General features: G+C 43.9%; 2 protein-coding genes and 1 long non-coding RNA gene across 4 annotated transcripts in view; 2 read left to right on the forward strand and 1 right to left on the reverse strand.

Moving 5' to 3' along the window:
* Window positions 1-5,009, reverse strand: part of prkcab (protein kinase C, alpha, b) — a 92,637-nt gene extending 87,628 nt beyond the window's left edge. The window contains exons 1-2 of one of the 2 annotated variants that reach the window (XM_068718469.1): window positions 4,690-5,009; window positions 4,322-4,353 (exon numbers count right to left, since the gene is read on the reverse strand). In XM_068718469.1, coding sequence (XP_068574570.1) covers window positions 4,322-4,353; window positions 4,690-4,856 — 199 coding nt within the window. In that variant the 5' untranslated portion in view covers window positions 4,857-5,009. The remainder of the gene's footprint in view (window positions 1-4,321; window positions 4,354-4,689) is intronic. The other variant, XM_068718470.1, reaches the window with a different exon arrangement.
* LOC137878250 (uncharacterized) lies at window positions 2,636-3,097 on the forward strand. The gene is made up of 3 exons (XR_011103601.1): window positions 2,636-2,734; window positions 2,837-2,892; window positions 2,968-3,097. It is a non-coding gene; the product is annotated as an uncharacterized lncRNA (long non-coding RNA).
* A 601-nt stretch (window positions 5,010-5,610) lies between the features above and the next one.
* Window positions 5,611-25,840, forward strand: part of cep112 (centrosomal protein 112) — a 48,219-nt gene continuing 27,989 nt past the window's right edge. Inside the window, exons 1-11 of the mRNA XM_068719083.1 lie at window positions 5,611-5,687; window positions 6,065-6,170; window positions 6,389-6,579; window positions 6,696-6,847; window positions 11,424-11,508; window positions 13,093-13,170; window positions 16,088-16,135; window positions 16,237-16,323; window positions 22,127-22,213; window positions 24,990-25,089; window positions 25,670-25,788. Of these exons, the coding sequence (XP_068575184.1) occupies window positions 6,071-6,170; window positions 6,389-6,579; window positions 6,696-6,847; window positions 11,424-11,508; window positions 13,093-13,170; window positions 16,088-16,135; window positions 16,237-16,323; window positions 22,127-22,213; window positions 24,990-25,089; window positions 25,670-25,788 (1,047 nt within the window). The 5' untranslated portion in view covers window positions 5,611-5,687; window positions 6,065-6,070. The remainder of the gene's footprint in view (window positions 5,688-6,064; window positions 6,171-6,388; window positions 6,580-6,695; window positions 6,848-11,423; window positions 11,509-13,092; window positions 13,171-16,087; window positions 16,136-16,236; window positions 16,324-22,126; window positions 22,214-24,989; window positions 25,090-25,669; window positions 25,789-25,840) is intronic.

Below are 25,840 nucleotides of genomic sequence, written 5' to 3' on the forward strand. Positions count from 1 at the left end.
CAATAATTTATCTCTGCATCATTTGATCTCAGTGAATACACTCGTCAAATCACTCTGGGGGATTCCTAACAAGAAGGGGGCTTTGTGGTCAGGTGAGTAATTCACATATTTGCCATTTGGTAAATCAAGAATATTATTTAGTGGGTGCTAAAATTATGTTTCTTGAGTCTATTCTGCAATAGCAGCCTCTCTACGTCAAAGATTTCAATTTAAATGTGATTTTAACATGTTCATGCTATTGTTGCTAAAGTGGTGGTTAATGAGGTTCATACATGGTTTTAAATCTTAAAAGTAAAATATAAAAGTACGATGAACAGACTTTAGAAATTTAAAGTCCAGATTTGACATTTTGCTACAAGTGTTTCTTTTTTTGACTACATTCATGAGTCATGAATAAAAAACCACAGCCAACACACAATGAAAGTGAGTGGGAATAAAGATGCACAGCGTGAGGGAGAAGAGGGAGGGCTGGTGACGTCCAGGTGGAGTGTATCATTGCATTGGGTGTGTAGGATATATCTCAGCATGTCCATATGACAGGATGCATCGCTGTCACAGATTCTCTACAGTGGACCACGTCATAGCCGATGCAAGCAAGCGCTCCTCTACGATCTATATTAAATACACTAACCAATGCACTGGGCAGTGAAATATAAGAAGGAATTATTGTAAGGGTTCTTTAATGTATTATGGTGAGTCACATCTTAGTCCCTTTCAGTGACCGCAAAGAAAGTAGGTTAATGGCAGTAAATGTGAGGCTGCTGAACATTAAGCCATTATGATGTTGGTTATTAAATGTTCCATTCATTGTAATGTGATTCTGTGACATACGCCACGGTGAACCGCACATCCCCTTTGTTGCCTTTAACAATAACAAGGTATACCAGGCACCAACCTGGGAGCAGCGAGGACTCTGTCCTCCACCCACACAGAGATCCTTAAGCACTGCTTTGGATGGCACTCTGTTTGTGTGTGGTGGAGGTGTGTGATCACTGGAGAATAAACAAGAAAGCTGGTATCTGGCTTTTCAATGCAGGGCAGGAAGCTCTAGACAGCCCTTAATCTGCCCACGCCTAAGTGTAAGAAACAATAAACCGATACCAGGCATGCAGGGAAACGGATGCATGGAAGATCACAGGAGCCAGAGCTTTCTCACCTTTCTAATAACTCCTTAGAAGTCAAATGTTGTGCTGGGGAGCTGCACCTCAAACATGCAACAGTGTCACCTTGTCTGGACATTCCTGCCTCAGATAAGCAGTTCTTAAAAGGTTCAGTTCTTGAGCTTCATGCATGGATAACGAGCTGAGTTTGCATTCACAGAATGAAACATATGCCATGATTTAGAGTCTCATAGCAATACATATTTGAGATAGAAATCTGTCTTGCAGTCACATATATTGGCATGCGCCTATATCCCTAACCAACAATTACAAAAGACACTATGCATCCACCCCATGAGGAAAAGAGAAATCTGTACATCAAGGCCTCCAGGGATTATCCCACTATATGGCTTTCAAAAAGCAACGCATTCCTTATGCACACTCTGCAAGAACAACATCCAACATCCTGCCTACATCCAAAAACATGCATCTGTCAGCCTACTCCCATGATGGATTCATGGTCAAGCTCCCCCGTCAGACAGTTCAGAGCCTGTCCTAGTCCCATGTAAAAGACGCATGTGTCCATTGTGCCATAGGGGAGACACTGAGAGTTAATTAAAGCCACAGATCCTCTCACTGCAGCATCCCTTTGTAATGTGACCCTGCAGAATGACACCAGTTGGCAACAAGAACAACACACATGCCAGTGAGTTTGGTTGTGAGTTTATCATCATGGTAATGCAGTCAGCACCAGGATTGATTATTTTGCTTCCAATCATTGCACTCAGAGTTTAGTAAGATTACCACCTTCTATATGCACATCAGCTCTACAGACTGATGATCAGGCCTTTTTCAGTGTCTGGTAGTTTATACTTTAAGGCGTTTAAGCTCAATAGCAGTAATCTTCGTCACATGCAAAGCTTGTGGAGTTGCTGTGCCATGCATTAATTCATGTTCTTGCACAAATGCAAAAGAGAGAAAACAACCAGAATGGTGTCTACGTTAATTAGAGATATAATTCATATATATCATTTCCATTAACTTAATTTCCTCCATCCAATATTTCACATTTTATTTTACATTAATAGAACTCTTCCTAATGTTTTCCCCCTTTTGTCTCCCTCACTCCTCGCACTTTCCTTTGCCTTTCTCCACTTTTGGCTGCCACAGTATCAGATGTCTGGAGGGGAATGTTACACCAGCAAAAGATGGTGGCTTCAGGGTGTTGATTTCAGGGCATGCGTGGCACCCTGACTCCATGTAAAAGCATTAAGCGAAAGTCTAGCCTTTTGACTGCAAGGTCAATTCAAAGAAAGGTGTTCAGTGTTCTTCGAATTGAGCAAAATTAGAAAAGATTTCAGTGTAACGAAGATGACTTTCAAGACAGTGGGTTGGATTGTTCAGCTGCCACACCTGTTAACGATTTGGCCGCTAATTGCTTTCTGAGCAGCTGCTGCTAATGGGCTTCGTTTAGTAGGAACAGTATACAAGAGAGACGCAGAGGGATAACAAGGTCAGGAGTTACTCTCAAGGCTAGTTAGTCCCAGTGAGCATCACGGCTCAAACCGCAGCATCTGAGGGGAACAGGGTGCTGCTTTTCAGCTAATAGCCATGGCTGTTGGACTGTTTCTGTGGTGAATTTAAGTGACATAGAGCATTTCTTTGCACTTTATTTGTTTCAATTACCTTTCACAGAGATTTTAATCGGATGTTTGTTGTTTACTGGCCTCCTGCAGGGTTTCCTGGATGTATTTGCTGTTTAACTGCAGTACTGGATTACCAGCTATAAGAGGTAAAGACTTTCTTCTTGATTATCACATTAGACCTCAGCAATATCTAATGTTTTGTCTTTTGTTTGTTTTTAAAGGTTATAGATATCCATCTAATGGTGATTCGCGTAAACAAGATGAAGTGTTTAATCCTGAAACCTTCGATCAGAGTGCCTTGCAGGCTTTAAATAACCAACCGATTGACCCCGTTTCCACGAGTGACGACAAGCCTTCAGATGCACAACTGTCAGATTCAGTCCCATCTCTAATGGACCTGCTCGACGCACATGGTTCTGGTATGATAGAGAGACTTGTTAGTGGTCATTTAAGAGACTGGAACCTGGAGAGCCCTGAGAGACTACTTATGTTTCCTTTAAACCACAACTACCAGCAGAATGATGCAGAACAGCCTCAGCTAGGCCCTACCCAGACTCCATATCTATATGAGGATGCTGTGCTGCCTTCAAATACTGCAGGAGGGTATATCCTCGATGATTACATGGGCAGGGGATCTTCAACGTCCTCTCCAAAGAAGAGCTCATCCCCCAGTAACCCAGCTAATGTGGGAGCCCAGCCTTTCTATCCATCTGGGATGGGAAGCCCCTATTCTTGGTCCACTGGAGGAGTGGACCCTGACTTTAGTAAGGAGAAGTACCAGGCACAAAAACCAGTTGTCGGCCCCCAAAAAGCTGTGGTTACCCAGAGAGTGAGTGAACCGATTCCTCCTCCTCCTCCTCCTCCTCCTCCTCCTCCTCCTCCTCCTCCTTCGAGCTATATTGTCCAGTCCAGAAACGGCTACCAGCGAGCCAGTTATCTCCACAGCAACTCCAGGTACTGGCCAGATGTTCCCCGTCCAATGCCTGCAAGCTCAACGGGTTCAGGGTAAAAAAGGCAAAAAAAAAAAGAAGCTGCTCCTGAAGGTGTGAAGAACCCTTAAAGGTGTGTCCACAACTAAACTTAACTCTTTAAATGCTTATGTGAAACATTAATTTAATCTTAACATTTCAAAGTAATTGTCAAGCAAATATTAATCCCTGCTTTCTTGTCTTGCAGAGTGACGTGCCCTCTTAAGAAAACAAATAAAAACTTTTGAAACTTCAACTTGCTTTATAGACTTCCATGTGTCCCTTGATCTGCAACCTCTATACAGTATTTGCTCATGTAACTACTTGCTAATGCTAAAATTGAGGTTTTAGAGGGAATATATTTAAAAAGAAAAATTGGATGTTTGAGTGAGATGGCAAACTGCTTTATGACAAAACACGCTCAACTTTGATGCGTCTCAGTGTGAAGTGAGGAGCTTTATTCCAGCTGTGGATATGTTGCTCTAGGCTTACTGTAACTCTGTATAACGGACACCTGGCGATGTCATGTTGCTCTATAGTGTCTACATGATCCCTGTCACTCTGCCAGTAACAAGTGCACCAATACACAAGCATGCAAGTGGTTTACCTTGGCATTGAAATCCTTGTTTCCCAAATCCCCTGCAACACAAACGACACAATTAGGGTTTTATTCTGCCACAGCAATATGTAAATTCAAATATCAGAAACCGTTTTGTATTTCAACTTAAGCATCAGTCTGTTTTTAAAACACTTAAATCTTGCTTGCTTTAACAATGTGCTTAAAGCTCTAGAAACACTTCTGTGATTGGTATCTGCAAACTCGTTTACATTTAGGCTTTCAATGTGAAGATAAAGTTACTGGGGAAAAAAACGCAAGCTTTGCTAAAATTGCTGTTCATATCTATGAGGATAATCTGCATCAAAAGTGAGTGAGAGGCTGTCTGCATTAGACAGGTGTGGACTGGGGATGCTTACCATATGAAGTCTGTACAGTGGCTGCAGAACGTCGGCTGCTTGAAAAACCTCGCAGTAAATTTGTGGTTCTTCACTTCGTGAACATTTTTCTGCCGCAAAGCACCTTTGCGGGCGAATCGGTTCCCAACCCCAGCCGAGTCGTTGTAATGTAAAAGATGGTCAGCCATAATGGGGCACTAACAAAAAAAAAACAGCCACAACTTGGTGTTTCTGTGGGGTCCTTGTCTCTTTGTCTCTGAGAGGCGCTGTATCTGCTGGAGGAGCTCCTGACGGACCGCACGCCTCCCCTCTGCGTGGACCACAGCTGAGCGCTTCTTTTTCATTCAAAAGTGACGTCGGTGAAGTCCGCCTTCACGTGCTGTGGGAATATTTCGCTCCAATATCAGCGCGCAATTAACCTCGCGGTAGAGTTTATATAAGTTTTGGATTACCTAAACACACGATGCGCGCGTCCTCTAATGTTCTCTGTGCACCAGATCGGGGTATTTTGGTAGTATGGTCTGTGTGTAATATATATGTATATATATTATTTTGATGAGGAATGAACCAAGACGGCATGTCCCTCCATCTGTCACTGACCATCCCACACACTCAAGGTGTTGTGCACCATCGTGTGGACTTAAAGTACATTGCAGTCTTTGACTAAAATCATGTCACACATCAGGCAACTATCTCAGATATTCCACCTTATTTGTCTACATTAAATGCTCCTATATATATGTAATACATTATGTATGTTAATATATATATACATATACGTATATATATATATATATATATATATATATATTATACATATATATATATATATATATATATATATATATATATAGTATATATAACTTGAAAAAACAAATCAAACGGTGAAATTGTAAAAAGGATGCACAGTTGCCATGGCAACAGGGAGACGCTGCTGCGTCGCCACGGAAACCGGATGTGTCGTAAAGTGAGGACGCTGAGGTTTTGAACCGTTTTGAGCGGCCAAGTCCGTGCTCAAAGTAAGTCGCTTTTTAGACGTTATTCTACATTCACATTAACGGTAAACTCCTCTAAGCGTGTCGTCTGTTTGTTTGTGGAAGTCTGTGAAATGATAACACCACCCCGCGAGCGTTTTACAGGTCTGCTTTAGCTCGTTTGCTAATGTCTGAAGTAATGTTATCCATCGCCAGTTAGCTAGTTTGTGAACAGTGTAGTTATTATATTGTTACCATGGTATGTTGTGCTAACATCACGTGACACGATGTTACCCTGCCTGCTTGTTATAACTAGCTAGATCTCCACTCTTTTGAAACTTTGTGTAGCTATAGCTAACAGAGGCAACGCTAACCAATAGAGTGGCTCCTTTTATACCGTTGGATTCATGTATTCATCTCAGGGCACCATGAACAGACAGGAGGACTCGTGGGATAGGCTGGACACTGAGTTTGACCATTTTCTGCTGGACATGAAGCCATATGTCCTGAAACACCCCAACAAGACAGGTGAGGGACGGTTTCACTTCTGTTTCTTTCACTAAACATGGTCTAACATCACACTTGTAGTTGCTGGCTCTTGAAAGTCACTCACAAGATAATACATTCATGTTTTTTTAATTTCTTGTGGACTTATTTCCTCTGTCCCCCTCTCTCTCTCTCTCTCTCTCTCTCTCTCTCTCTCTCTCTCTCTCTCTCTCTCTCTCTCTCTTTTCTGTTGACTCCAGAGCGCCAGCGGTGTGCAGTATGGATAAAGAAGCTGTGTGACCCGGCTGCGTGTGGTTCAGGTGTGATGGGTCGTAAGAACCGCAACATGCACACCCGTTTGCTCCTTTACATGCTCAAAAGAGGGGTCTTAGAGAGACCTTTCACCAGCAAACCAGAGCCGGGCAGCCTCAAGACACTCCCTACCTACATGGTAAGAACGACTGCTTCATTGAATTCTAAACATCTAGTAGTGACAATGCACCGCCTTCATTTGTAGAACAATGAACTGAATCTTTATCCTCCTGTCTGTGAATTTTAATTTTTCAGTCAATCTACTTCGATGAACCGCTGAGTGGTCGATCTGCGGAGCACAGCCATGCAGGTCTGCCTGACTGGGTGACGGGAGAGCTGGGTGGATACACTGATGACAGTCTGCTTAAGGACAGAGCCAGTTCCACACCTGTCGCAGCTCACCACAGGTACTATTCCACTGCACACTACCTCACTTAAATTCACATAGCTTGGTGCATGTTATGTATGAACAGCAAGCTGACTTAAGAGCCTCAATTTATGGTACAATGAACGAACTACACTGCAGAATGGAGTCCCCTTCCAACAGCAAGAAGCACGACTCATATAAATGGGCCCATTGTATTATCTGTCCGTTATATTGTTGTATTAGCAATATAACGTTCCTAAGCGGAACATATTCTCATTTATTCCTTGGAAGAATTCACAGTGGCTGGTGGTCAAAATGGCAGTGAGGGGTCCCGGCTCCTCTCTCTTTGGAAATGCATCACATTTTACAGACACAAGTCCAATATGGGCATTCAACTATAGTTTTATGTGTCTGCACAAACAGACATTTAACAACGTAAAATCATTTTTTTTATATATCTCCAGGATGCTAAATAACTCATAAGATATTTATGCAAGCACGCTGTGTTGATGTTATGTTATCAGACTAAAATTTAACTTGGCTGTGAAGCTGGATATACACATCTTTTCATGACTGATCGTCCATCGTAGTTGCTCAGCAGCACTATCTCCAAAGACATTGCCAACTTCTTGCATCAGTGTACTTGAGCTGTCCATTCTGACTTTTCTAAAGAGATGCACTTCAAAACAGCACGAGAGGATGAGGAACCTCTATCCATCTTTCTGTTATTCTCCTTTTTTACACTCTCCCTGCTGTTGAACCTGAGGGCAGAGCAGAGAGGAGAGCACAGAAAAGGGCTCGTTAGCGCATTAGCTTGTTTCCTAAACTGTTGGATTTCTATTTCTAAAACAGAAATTTATGTATTTCGGATTTAGAAATGTGCCGCTTGATTAGAACTAGTTGTCTGAACACCTGCACAAAAAAGTCATATGAATACATTTAATCATGTTAACACACCCGTGTGAACTCTCTCAACGCGCCTCCCTAAATCATCCCAGTTTCGCTCAGGGATGTTTCCTCTGACTGCAGGCGGTTCAGGCGCTTGACAAAGTGATGTTAGTAATGGCTCAGGGTTTTTTTTCATTCCAATTAACAAGGAAAAGGCAAATCAGAGCCCAGTGGCTTGATATGCTCATTAGCATAATAAAAAGAGAGCACTGTAAGTGTAGTAAAGAGCTTAATATCCACCAGGGCACAGGCCCTCTGCTGCCATATGTAATTCACTGTCGGGGGGGGGGGGGGGACTTGTCTTTAAATATTTGACACACTTATTATCTAGCCCGTGGCCGTGTCCCACCAGCACCACATGAACATAGGCTGCCTTATAGACTGTCTTTTATAGGACTTGATCTCTAGTAGTGAGGTATTTTCAGATAATTATTGACCTGTCTGTATGACCAAAAGGCTCCATTTATTTGCATAACGGACGCTATAGCTTCCGTTACGAGTGATAGTGACACAGCCCTTTGTCCCCTCTGCTGTGGAGGCTGTGGATAGAGAGGTTTTGTGGGGAGCAGACTGCTGAGAACCGTATTTTCTGATTGCGATAAGACCATGAAAGACACTCAGATCACAGGCTAACGTCCTGATGGAGAAAATTAGCCGGACCAAGAGTCCTTTTATGTGTCTCTCTCATTTAGATAAGATTAAATGGAAGGAACTCGTCTGACTCCCCTATGATGTGGCAACGTTTGATCTCCGTCTCACTCGCCATTAGTCAGGTGATGGGCAGGGTTTCTTTTAGCTTGTGAAACGCTCCAATTCAAGTTCCAACATCTAAAGGCAAAGTCGGGACGATCTTCTGATGTTATGAGATGTTACTTCTGTTTCACACAGGAGTGGCTGTGCTGTAATGTGTGTGTGTGTGTGTGTGTGTGTGTGTGTGTGTGTGTGTGTGTGTGTGTGTGTGTGTGTGTGTGTGTGTGTGTGTGTGTGTGTGTGTGTGTGTGTGTGTGTGTGTGTGTGTGTGTGTGTGTGTGTGTGTTCTTTAACAGATGCATCATCTACAGTAACCTCATTAGTGCCAAATGCCCTGAGCGAATTCCACCATGCGTTCCACAGTTGCCTTGCTGTTCCTAATTTCGCCACAAGATGGAGCCACTGCTTTGTCTGTAGCAGTCATTCAGACAGGAATGCTGTGGGAAAACAAATGCAGTCAGCGAGGGTAAAGAGATCACACGAAACAGCTTTGGTGATTAGCCAACATGTCCTTTCCATCTTCTTATGTCAGAGAATGATGAAGACTTAAGGGAGGAAATTATATCTCTTTTAGGCCTTTTTTTCTACTTTTTCTTCTTCTTGTTTTCCTCTTATCTCTTCCTCTGACTTCTGCATTCCATATGTGTGCTTTTCATGCACATATGAAATCTTTTACCTCCCCTCCACTCTCCCCTCTTCTCCCCTTTTCTCTTGGCAAGTACGACAACAACATTGTCCTTGCAGTGACGGTAGTCGGCCATTGGTGCTGGTATGAACGCCTCATGTCTAGTGTCTCCACTGATGTTGCCTCCAAGTGGTTTTGGGTCGTGGTGGAGGGAGTGCAGAGGCTGAGAGATGTTTGTGTCCCAGGGTCAGACAGCCTTCCTGAGGCTGAGACCCGGGCCCACTGGCTCTACACCTGGAGGTCAGGGTGGGGTATGGATGTCAGGCTGCTTTAATCAGCCAAGCTGCAGCTTCTGAGGCTCTACATGGTGTTCTCATTTTCTTGTGTGTGTGTGTGTGTGTGTGTGTGTGTGTGTGTGTGTGTGTGAGTGTGTGTGAGAGAGAGAGTGCATGCGTGTGTGTAGCTCTGGCCTGACTTGCCACTGCTTTGATCTCTGGGCCTCAGACTCCAGACACATCTGATTCAATTATCCTCATCCACCTGTTGACTTAGAGGCCCAAGATTGCAAAGCTTGGCCCGCTTATCCAAGTTTCATGGCTGCGTGTGTGTGTGTGTGTGTGTGTGTGTGTGTGTGTGTGTGTGTGTGTGTGTGTGTGTGTGCGCGCGCACACAGACAAACCAGTACGTGAGAGAGAAGGAGTGAAAGACTACACAAAAGCTAAAGTCAGGAGGGTTATATTTGAAATTTTTTATCATAATTAATTATAAATTAGTCATACAATATTAAATCCCTAACAGTGTTATTGCAAAAGTATTGTATTGGTCTTTGATAGTGATGATTTTTTATATTTGAGTTATTTGAGCACTGTCCCCCATAGGCACTGTATGTATACCTCAGTTATTGCTGCCTTCTTATTCTAACTGTGCATCAGGACTTTGATGGTTCAGTTCATGCATTTATAACACATTAATTACAACACATGTCATGTCACCGAGAGACTTCCTGGTGTGTAAATGGACATCACACAGCCCAATGTCATCAACTATACAATGTAATTATTACATAATAGTATACGGCTCCAGAACTCTGTGCAGCATCAAGAGTGGATATTGTAATTATTCATTCTTAAATGAATTAATCATAAAAACTCTCACTGAGGTTCCCCCTGAGCATTTAAAACTAGTATCTAGGGTCAGACCTGTAATCCTGATTTATGTGCTCATAACTGTCCAGAATCTTATCTACTAGTATCTGATTTACCACCAATCACTTTGCCATGGTCTCTTACAGTAAATGTGTTATTATGTGACAAAGAAAAGGTTTAGTTTGAATATAGCTTTAAACAGAACCCAACTATTATTTTATAAAGAGCAACACATTTCAGGTACATAGCAATATTTTAGCCAGCCTTCCGCTCTTCAGTTTAAGGCGTATTCCATAAATTGAGGGATTTGAGGTTTAAGATATGAATAACAAATAGTGTTTGCACAGATATCCCTCCTTTTCTATATTCAGCAGTCTTTCCAGAAACCTCACAGCTACGGTGCTTTCCTCCATGAGATAACACTGCCTGTGACAAACGAGGTTCAAAATTCTAAGTTCCACAATCCTAACAACGATTACACGCGAGGAAAGAAGAGCGCCCATAGGCTCCATGATGAGTGTGAAACAGTGCCCTCTAGAACGTGAGTTGATGTTTCTATTAGATGACAGCGATGTTTTGTTTTTTTCTTCATTGTTGTCCTACATCCTTCCGTCTCCTTTCACATCTTCATTCAATTAGCATTAGTGGGCCATTAGTGTCTCATGTGCCTGCGCCTAATGAGATAGTGAGCTCTTTTGTGAGTGTGTGTGTGTGTGTGAGAGAGAGAGAGAGAGAGAGAGAGAGAGAGAGAGAGAGAGAAGGAGCGTGGTAAAATGAGAAGTGTGTCCGTTTTGTGTGCCAATGAATATAATCAGTTTCCCTGTTAAGCTCCGTGATGGACCAGAGAATGATGAGACAGTGATTGAGGTGTATGATTATAAAAGGATTTTACAAGCCGTAGACCGATGCCCCGCGGGGCCGTCCGTGGAAACAAAGTGATGTATGGCAGAGACGTTTATTGTTCAGATGGGATGAAATGCAGACCACAAACCATGCAACCAATGCCAGATGTTGATCTGTGTAAATAGCGAGGCAGGCTGCCTACGCAAGCACATTCATATGCAAACAGAGGGACAAAAGCAGACACACACACACACACATTGTACTGTAGGGTAACCTCTCACACTTTTCTTTCTTTTCTCTTCCAGGAGAATACTGTTTGAGGAAAAGTCTCCATCACGACCGGCGTCCTCCAGTCCGCTCAAACAGTCACCCAAACATGACGCCAGGAGGGTTAGTTCATCTCCATGTTTCAAACCGTCAACCACTTCTCTTGCCATACTGGTCTTAAAGGGGCAGTGCACCTCAAAATCCCAAATGCATGCATTTCAAAGAGTACATTTCATTTCATTCACAAACTGTAATTTCTATGACACACTACAGGTAAGAGGAGAAATATGTAGGTTTGATTTTGGGGTGAACTGTCCCTTTAAGATTCAACAAGTTGGGTTTTTTAGATTTATAGGTAGCTGTGATGACACATTGAAATATTACCAGCAAACCCGCCGGTGCCAAAACAAACAGTGGCCACAATGTTTTGCTTTCTTCTTTTTAATGTTGACCAATTTGGAAATTCTTGAACTCATTTCCCCATGAAGCCAGAGGAATTTCCCTGAACTCGTAGGTTTCTGGTTCAAGCAGCAAAAATGCAGCTAATAGTGGTGATCACAACACATTTGACAGTAACATACACTCTTTTTTGGGGTTTGTGGTGCTGTTTCATTGCATTATGTTATACTGAGAGGTGTTTCTGTTCTTACTTTGGGAGAAAATGTTTCTTCACGTTGGACTGCAAAGCTGATTTACAAATTTGTTTTCGGGGCTTTTATTGTGTCATCAAACCACCACAAATCTACCGAACATGTAAAAACATACAACACGATGTGCAGTTCAGTTGCACAACTGCTCGTACATCAGTGGCCAAAAGCTTTTTCAGGCTATTCCTACTAATCGGTGTTTAACACAATGCGTTGACGTCCTGGTTCGATACACAGACGGTGACACTTTGAACAGCCAGCGACCCGCATGCTCAGCATTCCTTGATATTGAAATGAAACGTTTACTCTGTTTGTTCGAGGGTGAGGCTCTGGGACCTTAATGCCTTTTTAATCAGAAGGGGGCATTTAATCTGGAGCTATTCATTCAGCGATTTCTCTGTCAGTGCAGTTCCGCTGAGGTACACCCAAGGTCCACACTCCGCCAGATCCTAATCAAATCAAACAACATCTCTCCTTTCCCTATCGCTCTCTCAACTTTATTAGATATTTCCCCCCCCCCCATTTCAACCTTGCCGCCCCGACTTGGACTTGAGTAAACTGATCTTTGTATCAACAGAACCCCTGGAAGCATTGGAATTACACTGTATAAAGCAAATCCGGAGGCCCCGTTGTAACAAAAGGCTGGGGAAAACAAGGATGACAGGCAGTTAAGCTGCGTATGCCCCTTCTTGTGGAATTTACTGCATGACGGAAATGATGTGGAACTGCCAAACATCTGGAGCGCTGTATGTGAGAGGGAGGAGAGCGAAGGGTGGAGGAGATGGAGATAACGAGGGAGTAGAAAGCTGTTAGTGCAGGAGGAGAACACATGTGGGTGTACTGTTTATTTGTAAAAAAGGAAAAACGTTTTGTTGTTGCCAAAAGAGGAATTATATTGTGTCAAAAATGATAACCTCCATCACTGTCTGCTGTTTGCATCCTAAGGCCAAAACTTCCAATCAGAGAAATCATTTGAATTCCCTCCTCTAATTTATAACTTCATTTCCATTTAGTTTCTGCTGTTTACACGCTCTTACACTCTTTTTTTTTTAATCCTCAGGTGGATGTGGGGCTGAAGGCGGATATGTCTCCCGGTGACAGTGACCTGGAGGCTCGTCTCAACAGCTGGAACCTGGGGGTGAGTCCAGAGGCATGCCTTGAGCTTCTCGGTTTACATGCAGCTGTCATTACGCTGCAGCTCATCCACAGTTACAGTGACTCTGATCGCTTGAGCTCACGAGGTACACCTAAATCAATAGGGCCATGATGCTGAGCCATGATGCCTACACAAAGCTAAACAAAGGGGGTAAAAAACCACTTCACCTATGGCCTCTTGAACCCACTTCCTGAAGGCAGCTCCTTGCTATTGTAGGATGTGAGGGTGGGAGAAGGGTTGTGTAAACTTGAGTATCTGAAGATGAGTGCGCCGCTCTTATCTGCTCAGGCTAGAGTGCACCAGGCCAGGACTTGATAAGCACTCTGCCCTCATGTCTTTTATTCCCTTATTTATTCCCTATCTCCTCACCAGCATGACCTTAAGTCGCTCTTTTTTTCCTTCTTCTTGTCGCCTCTGTCCTCTCCTCCCCACATCACTCACGCAGATGTTTTCCACAGCACAGCCTCTCTCTCTTTTTGTCTTTTTCTTCTCTTTCTCTCTCTCTCTGGCCCTTCTGTCCGTCCGTCTACCTCTCTCTCCTCCTCTCGCCGTGTTACTCTCCCCCCCTCGCTTTTCAATTCTCGGGTAATCTGAGGTATCTATCAGCAGACGTGAAGCCGTGCACTGCCCCGCTCTGCCGTCTGTGTTGAGACGCTGATAAGAGGCATTGCCTGGCAACACTCCCCCAAGCCTGCATCTTTCAAATCAACAGATGTTCTTTCACACACACACACACACACACACACACACACACACACACACACACACACACACACACACACACACACACATGCCAACCCTCTTCAAGTTTACAGAAGTTTCATAGATGCACTGCTTCAAAGCGCCCGGCTCCGACGAAATTTGAGCACAACCGAGCGTCACTCTATCAAGAACATCTTTAGCTTTGCTTTAGATCTTCTGAAGCGGCCCATATCGGTTTGTTCATTTTACCACTAATGTAATCGCGTCTGTGTAGTCAGCACGGTGGCCATGCTGGACAGTAGACAGCAGATTGCTTCAGGCTCAGACAGGAGTTCCAGCTACTATGTGACTATGTTATAGTTGTATCTCTTAATGGGACTTGGCTTACTTTTTTCCATCCAAGTATTCAACGGTATTCCCCTTGCCACTGTGGGGCGTCCATTGTCTGCGGTTGAATGGGTGTGCTGACGGCTCGCTCGACGCTAGTCCGAAAACGAGGAAGCCATCAATCAGCCGTGTGTTTGTTTGGCTGGAGAGCCGGTGCCTTGTGATGTGGCACGTTCCTCTTCTGCGTCCGTCCAAACATGTGCACACAGGAGCGTGTGTGTGTGTGTTGTGTGTGTGTGTGTGTGTGTGTGTGTGTGTGTGTGTGTGTGTGTGTGTGTGTGGGCACACAGGCATATACGTACGTATGCAACCAAATCCAAGTTTAGTATCGCTCCGCTGTGCCAGCATTGCACCGCAGCATTTAGTCTACATGTCTCTCTTGCCCTGTGGGCCGTGCTCAATCAAATCTGATGACTGGCTGTCTGTGGGTATAAAAATACATCACATTCTTGTTTTCTGCCTGGGCTCTAGTTTAGAGGGATATTGATTCATTCATCACTTGGTAAATATGGATTTTTAGTTGTTTTTTTGCCAGTGCCAAATTTAAGTAGCAATTCATCACACGTTGTGGCACCGTTGATGCTGCACTGACTATGTTGACTGGTCTGGTCTCGTGCGTGTTGTCTCACTGTGTGCGCACTGTGCACGTGTTACAGTTTGCGGTAAATCTGATTGTAGTCAAGCCCGATGTCGTCTTTTGTTGAGAGCTTATAGTATGTCAGCTAACAAAATGTCTGACCTGTTTTTACCTGCATCACGACTAAGGCAGAGCCGCTTTTCATCTATTCTCGCTGTCGCCGGCTCACCCTGAAGCAACAGATTGCGACTTCATCCTCGTACAGTAGCTGTAACCGTTTCAGTGCCAAGCTTTGAAGTTTTGTTTTAGGTTCCGTCGGCTCATCCTCCATTCCTTCTGGATCGGCTTTGTGTGGGTTGCGCCACCTCGCAACATTAAATCCTTTGTCATTTAACCGCAGCTGAATAAGTCCCGCGCAACCCTCCTCTTCCTCCTCTTCCTCCTCCTTGTTCTCCTCCCTCATCCCCCATGTTAAACAGATTTGCAACAGAAGTGTTTACTGTGCGTCGACGCTGTCATCTCCAAACGTCGCCGTCACTGCTTTTGAAAGGCCGCGATCTTGCCGCTAGTTAGCAGCCCCCCCCAATAGACAGCCTCGGTGCTTGAGAGGGAATCACTGTGTGATGGTGTGAGTTCACAAGGAAAATAATGGGGTCATAAACAAATGTGGAATAGTGGTAGGAAAATAGCAAGTTGTCAAGACGGAGGTATTTTTGTATGTAGTTTGTTTCACAGTCAGTGAACTATATTGATGTAATGCTGCGGAGTCATTCGGAGTGTGACCCTTTTGTGTGTGTGTGTGTGTGTGTGTGTGTGTGTGTGTGTGTGTCCCATCTCTTGTGTTTCATATTATAATCAAAGGAACATGCCGTGTCAGTGTTTGGCAAGAATGTAAACGCATTTGTCTCCGAGTGACGGTAAACGCACCGGGGATAGCTTACAGATTAGTGGGCCTGAGTGTTGACAAAAGGGCCGTGTTGGGACAGCAAAGACGGGCTGAGAGCGGAAACCCCAGCCGGCCACACGCACAATGCCTTGAAGTCGCCCGACGCGTTCTGTCTTTCTAAACAGACGAGAGTCGGCGGAAGAGACTCCGGCCGCAGCACCGAGCTTTTGATGTGTTCCCCGCATTGTTTATGACAAACTAAGGGCGGAGGTTACAGTCTGGTCGTGGTGGTAAGGCTTTGTTAGGAGAAGAAGGGACGTCTGAAGTTCTTCTGTTTACTCTTTCAGATTGAAAACCCCAGGTATTTGCGAGAGAACCCCGTTCCCTTCTCTCCGGTAAGTTTTCTTTCTCTTTTAATTGTTACTTATACAAAAGTGCCGTCTTTGAACTCCTCAGTCACCTGATCACCTAATCTCCCTCCTCTCTATCTCTGTAGATTTTCAAGCCGAGTTTTGGGAGGAACAGCACCCTAGTGGATGATCAGGGCCCACATCTTTCACACAGCAAGGAGGTGTACGCCTCAGTAAGAGCCCTTAGCGAACCCCAAAAACACTACCTGAAAGCTTCTGAGTGTGATGAATATCAGCATTCTTTAATGCTTCTCTTTTCTACATCTAAAGGCGATACATGATACTTCAAAACAATGTTCATTCCAATGAGCCTAAACGCTTGTTCCTCACGGTTCAGTACGCTCAGCATTTGTATGGAAGCAAGTGTTGAACACACACAGGAGTCAAAGCTCTCTTGACTGCTTTATGGCCCCTTTCAGCCGTTCACATCCAGCTCTGTGCATAGTTTGTGTTGTTGAAATGGCCACGGCGAGCGTTCCTCTTAGAAGACAAAAATAATGCCGGCTCCCAGTGATGACAGTTTTTTTCCTTATGTGGATTTAAGCTGAAAATCCCATTCTGTAAGCATGCTTTGAAGTCATCGTCCCCCCCCAACCATCAGCCTTTTACCCGCACTGTTAAATATAAAACCGAGCATGACTTGGCTGTAATAGCCGTGGCTTTTTCATGTCTGCTTGGGGAAAGCACTCCAGTCAGCTAGATGGGCTTCACTGGGAGAGGGCAGAGAGAAAGGATACGAGACGTGATGGACAACAAGGGTGTTGCTTATTGACTTTGTCATTCACATGCATAGACACACACACACACACACACACACACACACTTCTCCGTACACATCCACCCACGTCGGCCGGTCTACCTGTGGTTTGATATTGAGTGTAGCAGCACCAATACGAAAACATTAAAGCCACGTCCCATGCTGTTTGATCCTGCCTCAGACTAGCTGACCGGCTACATGCAGCTGTGTGTGGTGGGAATATGAATTTATCACATCTCAGAAGACCGTGTTTATCCTCAGCACCAACTTTACTTTGATATACACAGAGTTCCCAGTTTATTAGTTACTCCAGTACAAACTACAGTAGTGCTATCCAATTCGACAGCTCTGCAATGAAGTATATGAAGATCATAATATTCCGTTTATGTTTATACTGAGTCGGACACTGTTGATTCAACTCTATCGTCATTTTTGTGGCTGTAGTTATTGATTTAATTAATTATTTTTGATAATTAAGAATAGTTTGTCCCTCTCTTGTATGTATGGTAGACTAATGATTCAGTTTGCATGGATGTGGCCCTGAATTATAGCATTACGTTTTAGGACAGAGAGGAAACTGAACTGGCCTGTCGTTTCCACTGAGGCCAGAAAGCTCTCAATATGGGAACCAGTTCAGGAAAGTCACAGAGAAGCACTGGGAGGGACACATTGGGAAATTAGAGGAAATGGTGCAGAGCTGTGAGTATTTTTCCCCATGGTGCTTATTAGGTTTGTGCCCTTTGCCTACTGCGTTTCTGATGTATTCTACCACATACAGAAGGTAGTTTTTATTAGAATTTAAATAAAGCTGTAGGGAAAATGTGAGTGAAAAGGGAGACGTGTCCATGCATTGAAAGAGAGACCATTAAAAGTGTGTGTCGCAGCCTTACATTCTATTCCTCCAGGACTTCTAGACGTCACCGCCAACAGACTGCGCTTATGCTGTTCAGCCGTGTTAGCTGCACTGCTTTTTGAGGATGGCAATTTCAGTCGGTCGTGTGGTCCTCCCATTTGTCCCAGACTGAATTACTGCGTCACCAGCAGGTCAACGTCTTCACTTATACTGCGAATTATCTCAACATCTGCTGAAACGATTGGCACAAAATTTGGTGCAGACATTAGTGATTCCCAGACGATGTGTTCTACGGATTTTGGTGGTCTGCTGACTTTGCCACCGTGATGTCGGCAGTTGTATTTTTTGGTAAAATGTATTATAACAAGTTGGATGGGTTGCCATGAATGCATGTCCGCCTCTGGATGGATTGTAATCTCCATGGTGATCCTTTAACTTTTCATCTAGCCACCATCTGGTCATAATTTTGAAGTTGTCCAATACTTTGGTTTATGACCTGCAAATCTAATGACATTCCCATCAGCCGTATGCAGAACCTTCTCTTGAACCCCGCTGCATTGTGCCAGTGCATCTCCGATTCCCATTGTGAGGTTCTGGGAATTCCCTTTCGACTGCACCCTCTGCCCCATAAAAGAGGAATCATAATAGGTCTGTGGTTTATGACGTGCTGGTGTAAAGCCCCTTATTCTTCTGGTTTTTATCATTTACGATGGCCCCACTGATCATGTGTCTTAAGTCACCTTTAGCAGTTAAGAGAGTCAGGAACTCTGAACCCCACAGGACACAGCTGTTACCACACACACAGTGCTTTTCTATAGAAGTGACTCGAGTCATCAGTCTCACCTTAACCGTATCATCCTCAAAAGCCACATCAAGCATTCCCGCAGAACCGTTGAGGCCTTGTCCAACCCCTGCCGTTGCGTGGCTGTCTAGGCCCAGTCCAGGAAATCACAGTGACATCACTTCCCCTTAATCCTGAGAGCCTAGTTGAAAATTTACCCAGGTTTAAAGCGTTATTCGCGCCACATGTTCATTGAGCTGGCGGCGGCTTAACGAACATCTCCGCTTTCACACCAAACTCATCAGCTTCTGACTTGCGTTGATAGGAATGCTGACTGCTCTTTTCCTATGGAACAATGAGTGGCAGCTGAGAAGCATTGCTTTGAGTCACTTTGCTTAGACATGGGCGAGTTGTGGAAAATGAAGTCCCGCTAATCCTTCAGCACGCCCTAGAAGTGCTCAGCGTTATGAGCACTGGGTCTTTATTTGGAAATTCAATAAAATGGCGACTGATGAATTAGGCTCGAGTTGTGCGAGTACAGAAGAAGATACCGAGCGGCTGATTAAAGCACCCCGTCTTCCTTTTAAAGTTTTGCATGCGATTGCGTGCGTGCTGTCTTCAAACTAACCCTTTGGTAGCTGACCTGAGGGACTTGAGTGTCTTCGTATCAAGCAGTCACACTCTAATGGTCACGAGCCGCTGACTGGGGATCAGATCCCTTTTGCTTTCTGTTGCCGTAATGATGCCGTCTCTCTAATCTAAGGAGCCTCTGGGACGGAGTGTGAACTCTCGGCCTGTGATTTAGAGGGCCAGAGCCCTTATCTGAACGTTTTTCAAAGCTAACAAAGAGCAAGCTAGTGAGCCTCAGTAGTTTAAAGGGGACCAGTTCCTAAGACTGATCCGGGCTGAGAGACGCAGGAGACCAACCATGTTCCATAATGATAAAGCTACTCTTTCAAGCCATTCTGTACTTTGTTCTTATGTACTTGATGTATTTGTATCAGCAATTTTGAGTAGCAATCTGTTTACTTTACTCTGTGCCTTGAACTACCTTTTTCTTAAAACTTTGACGGTACTTCTTTCACATGTCAGATATTCAAAAGTTCTTTATCCGGCCGTACTATGTGGACAGACTGCAGTAAATGAACTTCTTGTCGGCGTGTGGAAGTGACATGGAGCTGCTGCTCAGTAGATAGCAGAACGCTGTACACCGACTATCCTCCAGCATCTGTGTTTACCGAGGATGAAAAAGACGCACCGGGGCATCGCGCATCTCCGGCAAAGACGAAGGAGACGCGCAAACGCAACCTTGCTTTGTGGAGCCCGAACAGTTAGCAGACGATTTGTGAACACGTCCCTCTGAGGAAAAAGGCCTTGACCCCCCCGTGCGCCGGTTTTGAGAGCAGAAAAAGCAGCTGTTTCCGTCTTCTCCTTGTATTCCATCTCTCCTCCCCCCCCCTCTTCTTCCCTCTCATCCTTTCATGAGCGGAGTGTCAAAAAACATGGCATCTTACAGCGCTCAGTACAACTCTGAAGAAGAGAAGAGGGGGGAAAAGCTGTAGCATCCAGTCGGGCTGATTGAAGGCATCTCAGACGCCTTAGGTGTACGACATTCCTCCTCCTTCCTTCCTTCACTGACGACTTTATAAACAAGTTTCAAACGCCCCTGATCTAGTTTGACAAACTTTCTCCAAAGAGCTTTTGAAGAGAGGATGAGAAAGTGACACCCCCACATGTGCTTTTTTTTTTGGGGGGGGGGGGGGGGGGGGGGGGGGGCGCCTACAGAATCGGGTCCCCGCTCACTCGTCTGCTTTTCAATCACTGCCATCTCTCTCTCTTTCTTTTGCTTTTCCCCTTCTACTCTGACAGGTCTCCTGTGGTCGCCTCAATTGCACAAGAAATGGTGGGAAACCAAGAAGATTGAGTATAAAGAGAGAACACTTAACGGAGCTTTGTCAAGGATGAAGAGTCTACATGTAGCTCAAGTGCAGTAATGGGGAGAGGCACCTAGAAGGACATTTTATGTGTCTGGACTTTTATTTATTTTTACTCCGACTGATCATCCAACATAAAGTGCTGACATCTTAACAACATGTAACTCTTTGGTTATATAGATGCCACCATTTCAACACCAAAGCATGCATATTCTGTCTTGTATTGTACTGTATGAATATTTACACATTTAACCACACCGTAATTGAATATTATTTTTAATCAGGCCATTATCACAGCTGTTCTCCTTTTTGATTTTTTTTTTTACCCAGAGAAGGTCTAATGTGGTTTCGACTGTGCCAAGCAATGTCATGGGAATTTTCTACTTAATTGTTTTGATGACTAGAACAAACAAGAGCTAGCCCCGGGATATTGTTAACCACTGACATGTTCACACACACACACACACACACACACACACACACACACACACACACTCTGCCGCACTTTCAAAAGGAGGAACATTGTCACCCTGCTGCAGGGTTGATTAACACGCTAGAACAGACGGTGACTAAACATGAGTCGTGACTTCAAAGTGACTGGTCAGCCATATTTCTGTCTACGGTTCTCTCCGTCTTGCCGTCCGTTGTGCGTTTGTGAGCGGAGACTTCTTGTGTGTAATTTGTAGCAAACAAACTAGAAAGAGTTGCTAGAGAAAAGCACATTGTTTTAAGAAGCAAATGTGATTTACATAAGACGGAATGATCAAAATATACTGCTTTTATTTTTACATAAAACAACAGGCTTCTTCTCTGGCGCACCCTCAGGCAGAGTTTTACTTTTTTTGGCCCCACTAGTCGTGAGCTTCTGAATTGAATAGAAAATGCGTAATGAGCGTTTCAGTCCCACAGGACCGCTGTCCTCGGTGTAAGATCGTGATATTTGTGACTAATATTCTCACGCCCAGAGATGTGATAATTTCCAGTAATGATGAATGACTAATCATTCATTAGAAGAATAGGTTCACTCTTTTCATTTGACTATAACCGTGAAGCCGTCTGTTAGGAGATCTGCTCCAACATGCACATGACAACGCTGAACTTTTGATCCTCTGAAGACACTGTGCTCAAAACTCTCTTAATGATTAACTGCTATGTGTACTCAGAAGTGCACGCATGCAAACACACAGGCTGTCACTTTGTTGTGCTTACCATAAACTGACATGTACACACATAGAAACACACACAGTTAAGCACATCTAAGCTCCGCACTGTGTTTTTTTTGTTTTTTTTTAAGCTCACGGATAAATGTTTTAAAATGTTAATGTGGTTTATTTCATCATCAGCTGTGCAAGACGGGACACACTCTCTCCTTTCATCCAGATTCATGTTATCTCTTTTATCCTGTCACACTATATGATGCTTTTTTTTACCATGGCATGTCTCTAAAGTACAGAGTTATGGCACGGAGCTCAATGTTTAACTCTTTAGAACAGAATTTGTTACTTGTGTTGCTTTTGTAATATATAATATTTAATCCCTCAGATGGTTTCTTTTTGCTTACCAATTTAGTTTAGGGTTAAAAGTGCTCCAGAAGGCCATATGGTGTTTGGTTTGGTTTGGTTTGACATTTGGTTTTTTTATGTGTTTCCAGACTGAGATGAAGATCAAAGTTCTGGAGTCCAAGCACCAGGAGGAGAAGTTGAAGATGCAACAGAGACACGATGCAGATGTTGAGAAAGTAAGAATCAAAATTGAAACGCAGTAAATACTCTGCCCGCACCATTTCATTTGTAGCTAGTGAGAAAAAGGCGTATTGACTTAACTCATTTCAGGATTTGGAATGGGTCTCTAAGGCAACAATAAACGATGTAGCATCACGAGTCACGCCACAATGCATTTGGCTGTGGGAAAATTAAGTTATTCGTGCTTTGATATTCATACTTTTGGCTATAGAATAATTTATTACAATCATAAATGCTTGTTAATGCAAAGTAAACCAGCAGACCGAGTTATATTGATTCAATTAGTCTACCACAGATGCTGTATGAAGCACAATCACCGTCCTATAGTGTTACGTTTATGCTGTAGTCTTTAGTAAATACCCAAATATTGAATTGGTTATAGTTTGAATGCATCTTTGCAAATAATTATATTCTGGAGTAAGAAGCCCAGTCAGAGCCTGAATGGGAAGGGCGTAGTGGGACCGTGGCTGAATCCCATTCTTGGATGCTTTTCTTGAATTAAATATTTTGCTAATTTTCACTACATCTCATCAGGCAACTGTGATTTCAAGTGTATAAAACCCAAACTGAGCCGGTACTGGTAGACTATCTTATTTTGCACTCCTCGTAGTTCCACTTATTGAGAAATAACACACAAAGAGTTTGAAATGGCTTGATACTATCTCCTGGGCACAGTGGACAGGCTGCTCTGTTAACTTGAGTGTTCATGAACTAGTTAACCCGCGTTGTGATGCCCATCTTTGGCACTTGATTCCGTTTGGCTGGCTAATGAAAAGGAAAAAGAACGAGTCTCTCCTCTTCTCATCGGCCCGCGCCGCAAATAATCATCTCTTCAAAGCTCTTTGTCAGCTGAAGAAAATAGCAGTAAAGCTGCTTTATTTCACACTCGGTGCCCATCAGATCAAGCACCTGGGATCTGTCACGTCCCCGCTATGACTTGCCTTTGCTGCCACAGAAGCTTTTAATAAAAGGGGGAAAACAGTCCAATTTTCTCTCCACTTAAAGATGCCCATTGCTTCTTTGTGTTTGACAAGAGACAGGATGACAGCTCCCCCCCCCCCCCCCACTCCCTCTCTTTAATTACATACAGATTGCAAGTTATGTCCGATTTAATTCCCTCAGAATTTTACCCAGTCTTCCCTCTAATGGCTTCAAAGGGGAGTGATTCAGGGGTGCCCGCTGATGAGCCTGATGGAAGGTGGGCAAGCTAGGTTTAGTTTTAATTAGTCTCTTTACTGTATGAATAATGCAAAGGTTGCTGAAAGGCTGCTGGTCATTGTGGAGTGGATAACGAGAGAACAGCGGGCTGATGGTTGGGGATCAGTGCTGTGTTCAGTTCTAAAATATTGAATAACCTCATGTGAAGAAGCACATCTTTCTGTTCTTTTTCAGATTATGCTAATGAACAGTAGACCACAGTGTACACCAGAAGACAATAGAGGGTAGTTAATAACTGTATTTAGTTTTGAAAGCCATTGGGATTCAATTGCATTCGTGTTTTTGTTGAGAATTTTCGCATACTCGTGTTCTAACTCCAGATATTGTAGGTGTTTCTTTTTTTCCTCCAGTTCACTCCTTTCACTGGTGATATTGGTATAAGTCATAGACGGCCAGCTGGATTCCCACCATGCATTAGGATGTCTTATAAAAGCCTAAAATGAGCACCCTAAAAGCTGTCATTTCCCACGTTGTAGTGCACTCTCCCTGGACCCGGCTGCGTTTCACCGCCTTGCTCGGTGGACCCCTAAAAATACAACGGTCTCTGGGCTGGATAAATTGAAAAACACCGTGTATCCCTAAATGTTTGGTGAACTTTGCTCCAATTGCCCCGTCCTCCTTTCATCTCCCCCATCCCCATTCACACAGAGAGGGCGACAGGCTTGGCGACTAAGTGCACTTGGATAGAACAAAATGCTAGAAAGGTAGCTTATGGGCTTTGGGACGGTTCTTGGTCGAAAAAAGAAGAAGAAGAAATTTAGAGCATCATCTGTTGTTGGAGGACTCTGTTTTGTTCCGTCTTATTTGAATGGGTAATACCAATGTCATTATGAATTCAAATGAGATTTAGATTATCGTTTTTATTTTATTTTATTTTACTTTGGAAGAGTATATATATCGGTAAGTTGTGTGCCGATTCAGCATAACTGTGGGCAGAAAACAACCCTGGTGATGAAAAACACCTCAGACCGACTGCATGATGTGCCTGTACATTATGCAGTTGTGACATCTTCCTCCTCAATATGGAGAGTGCTAGACTGTCCTTTTATACTGGAGCTCCAACTCTCCATGGCCTTATTTAACTAATGGCTCACAGATGGCTGCGGCGAGCAGATGCAGTTACCTCATCACACCTCGGCACAGGTGGTTCACTCAGATGGCATTTCACTCGGCTAGCCTGTAGCCTCCTTCAGGATTAGATAGGCGTGAGGAGGATGAGGCCTTGTCAGGTCAATACGGGGAATTATGTAGACTAAATGTTCCATGTCCTTCTAAATAACATCTTAAATCTACTTCATGTTCGTCATGATTGCTAATAAAGGTTACACCCACCTGTAGATCTGTTTAAAAGTGTGTAAAGTACCTTTTTTTGTTACTTTTTTAACAAATTTGTTTCACAAGTAGACTTCTCACTTTAACAGCTACTGGTGAAAGTAAAAAAGCTTCAGCTAAAGACACTTTAACAAGAACCTCTATCATGTTTGCAACTTAAACATTTTCTCAGCAGTAAAAAAAAAAAATTCTCCGGTGTGTGTGTGTTTAAAACCATCTCAGATTCTGGACCGAAAGAATGGTGAGATTGAGGAGACGAAGAGCATTTATCGGGCCAAGCAGAAGGAATCGGAGGAGATGATCCGTAAGCTAGAGAGGAGAGGTGAGAGGTCACGGGCACTGCAGGGTTAACTGGAAGGATGTTTACACTCGTGTCTCTGAACACTCGCTGTAAAGAGCCCGAAAAAGATACAATTCCACGAGACACTGCGCCGGGTGTAGAGTGACGTTCTCCAGCTGCGCTGTTTAATCTCAATTATAATCACACAATGTCTGCTTTTTTATTCATTTCCTCTTCCCCGCTCCTCTCTTCCTCCTCGCTTCTCTGTCTCTATCGCGTGTCTCTAAAAGCATTCGCTGAGAAACGTATCAACTTGGCAAAAGGGCAGTGCTACTGGCCATTTTATTGAAGCAATATCTTTATTGACATTGATTTACTGACAGCGCATCAATGGGCATCACTGTATGTCTGTGTTTGAGTGTGTGTGTGCGCGTGTGTGTGTGTGTGTCCATCCATCTGTGCACATACCCTGAGGCAGGACCTGACTGCTCTGTGTGTGTGTGTGTGTGTGTGTGTGTGTGTGTGTGTGTGTGTGTGTGTGTGTGTGTGTGTGTGTGTGTGTGTGTGTGCGTGCGTGCGTGCGTGCGTGCGTGCGTGCGTGCGTGCGTGTGTTGTCCCACAGTTCAAAGTGTGCTGCGGGAGTCCCAGGTCATCTGCGAGAGCAAAGAGAAGCAGATCACTGAGCTGAAGAAGATGTCGGATCAGAGCGCCGACTCCCTAAAAAACGAGTGGGAGAAGAAGGTATGAGGAGAAGTTGAAGGGTTTGGATATTCTGCAGCCCCCCCCCCCCCTG

This window comes from Cebidichthys violaceus, unplaced genomic scaffold (assembly GCF_023349555.1).
Source record: "Cebidichthys violaceus isolate CVI_PGR_0920_01 unplaced genomic scaffold, fCebVio1.0.p SCAF_23, whole genome shotgun sequence".
Taxonomy (NCBI): domain Eukaryota; kingdom Metazoa; phylum Chordata; class Actinopteri; order Perciformes; family Stichaeidae; genus Cebidichthys; species Cebidichthys violaceus.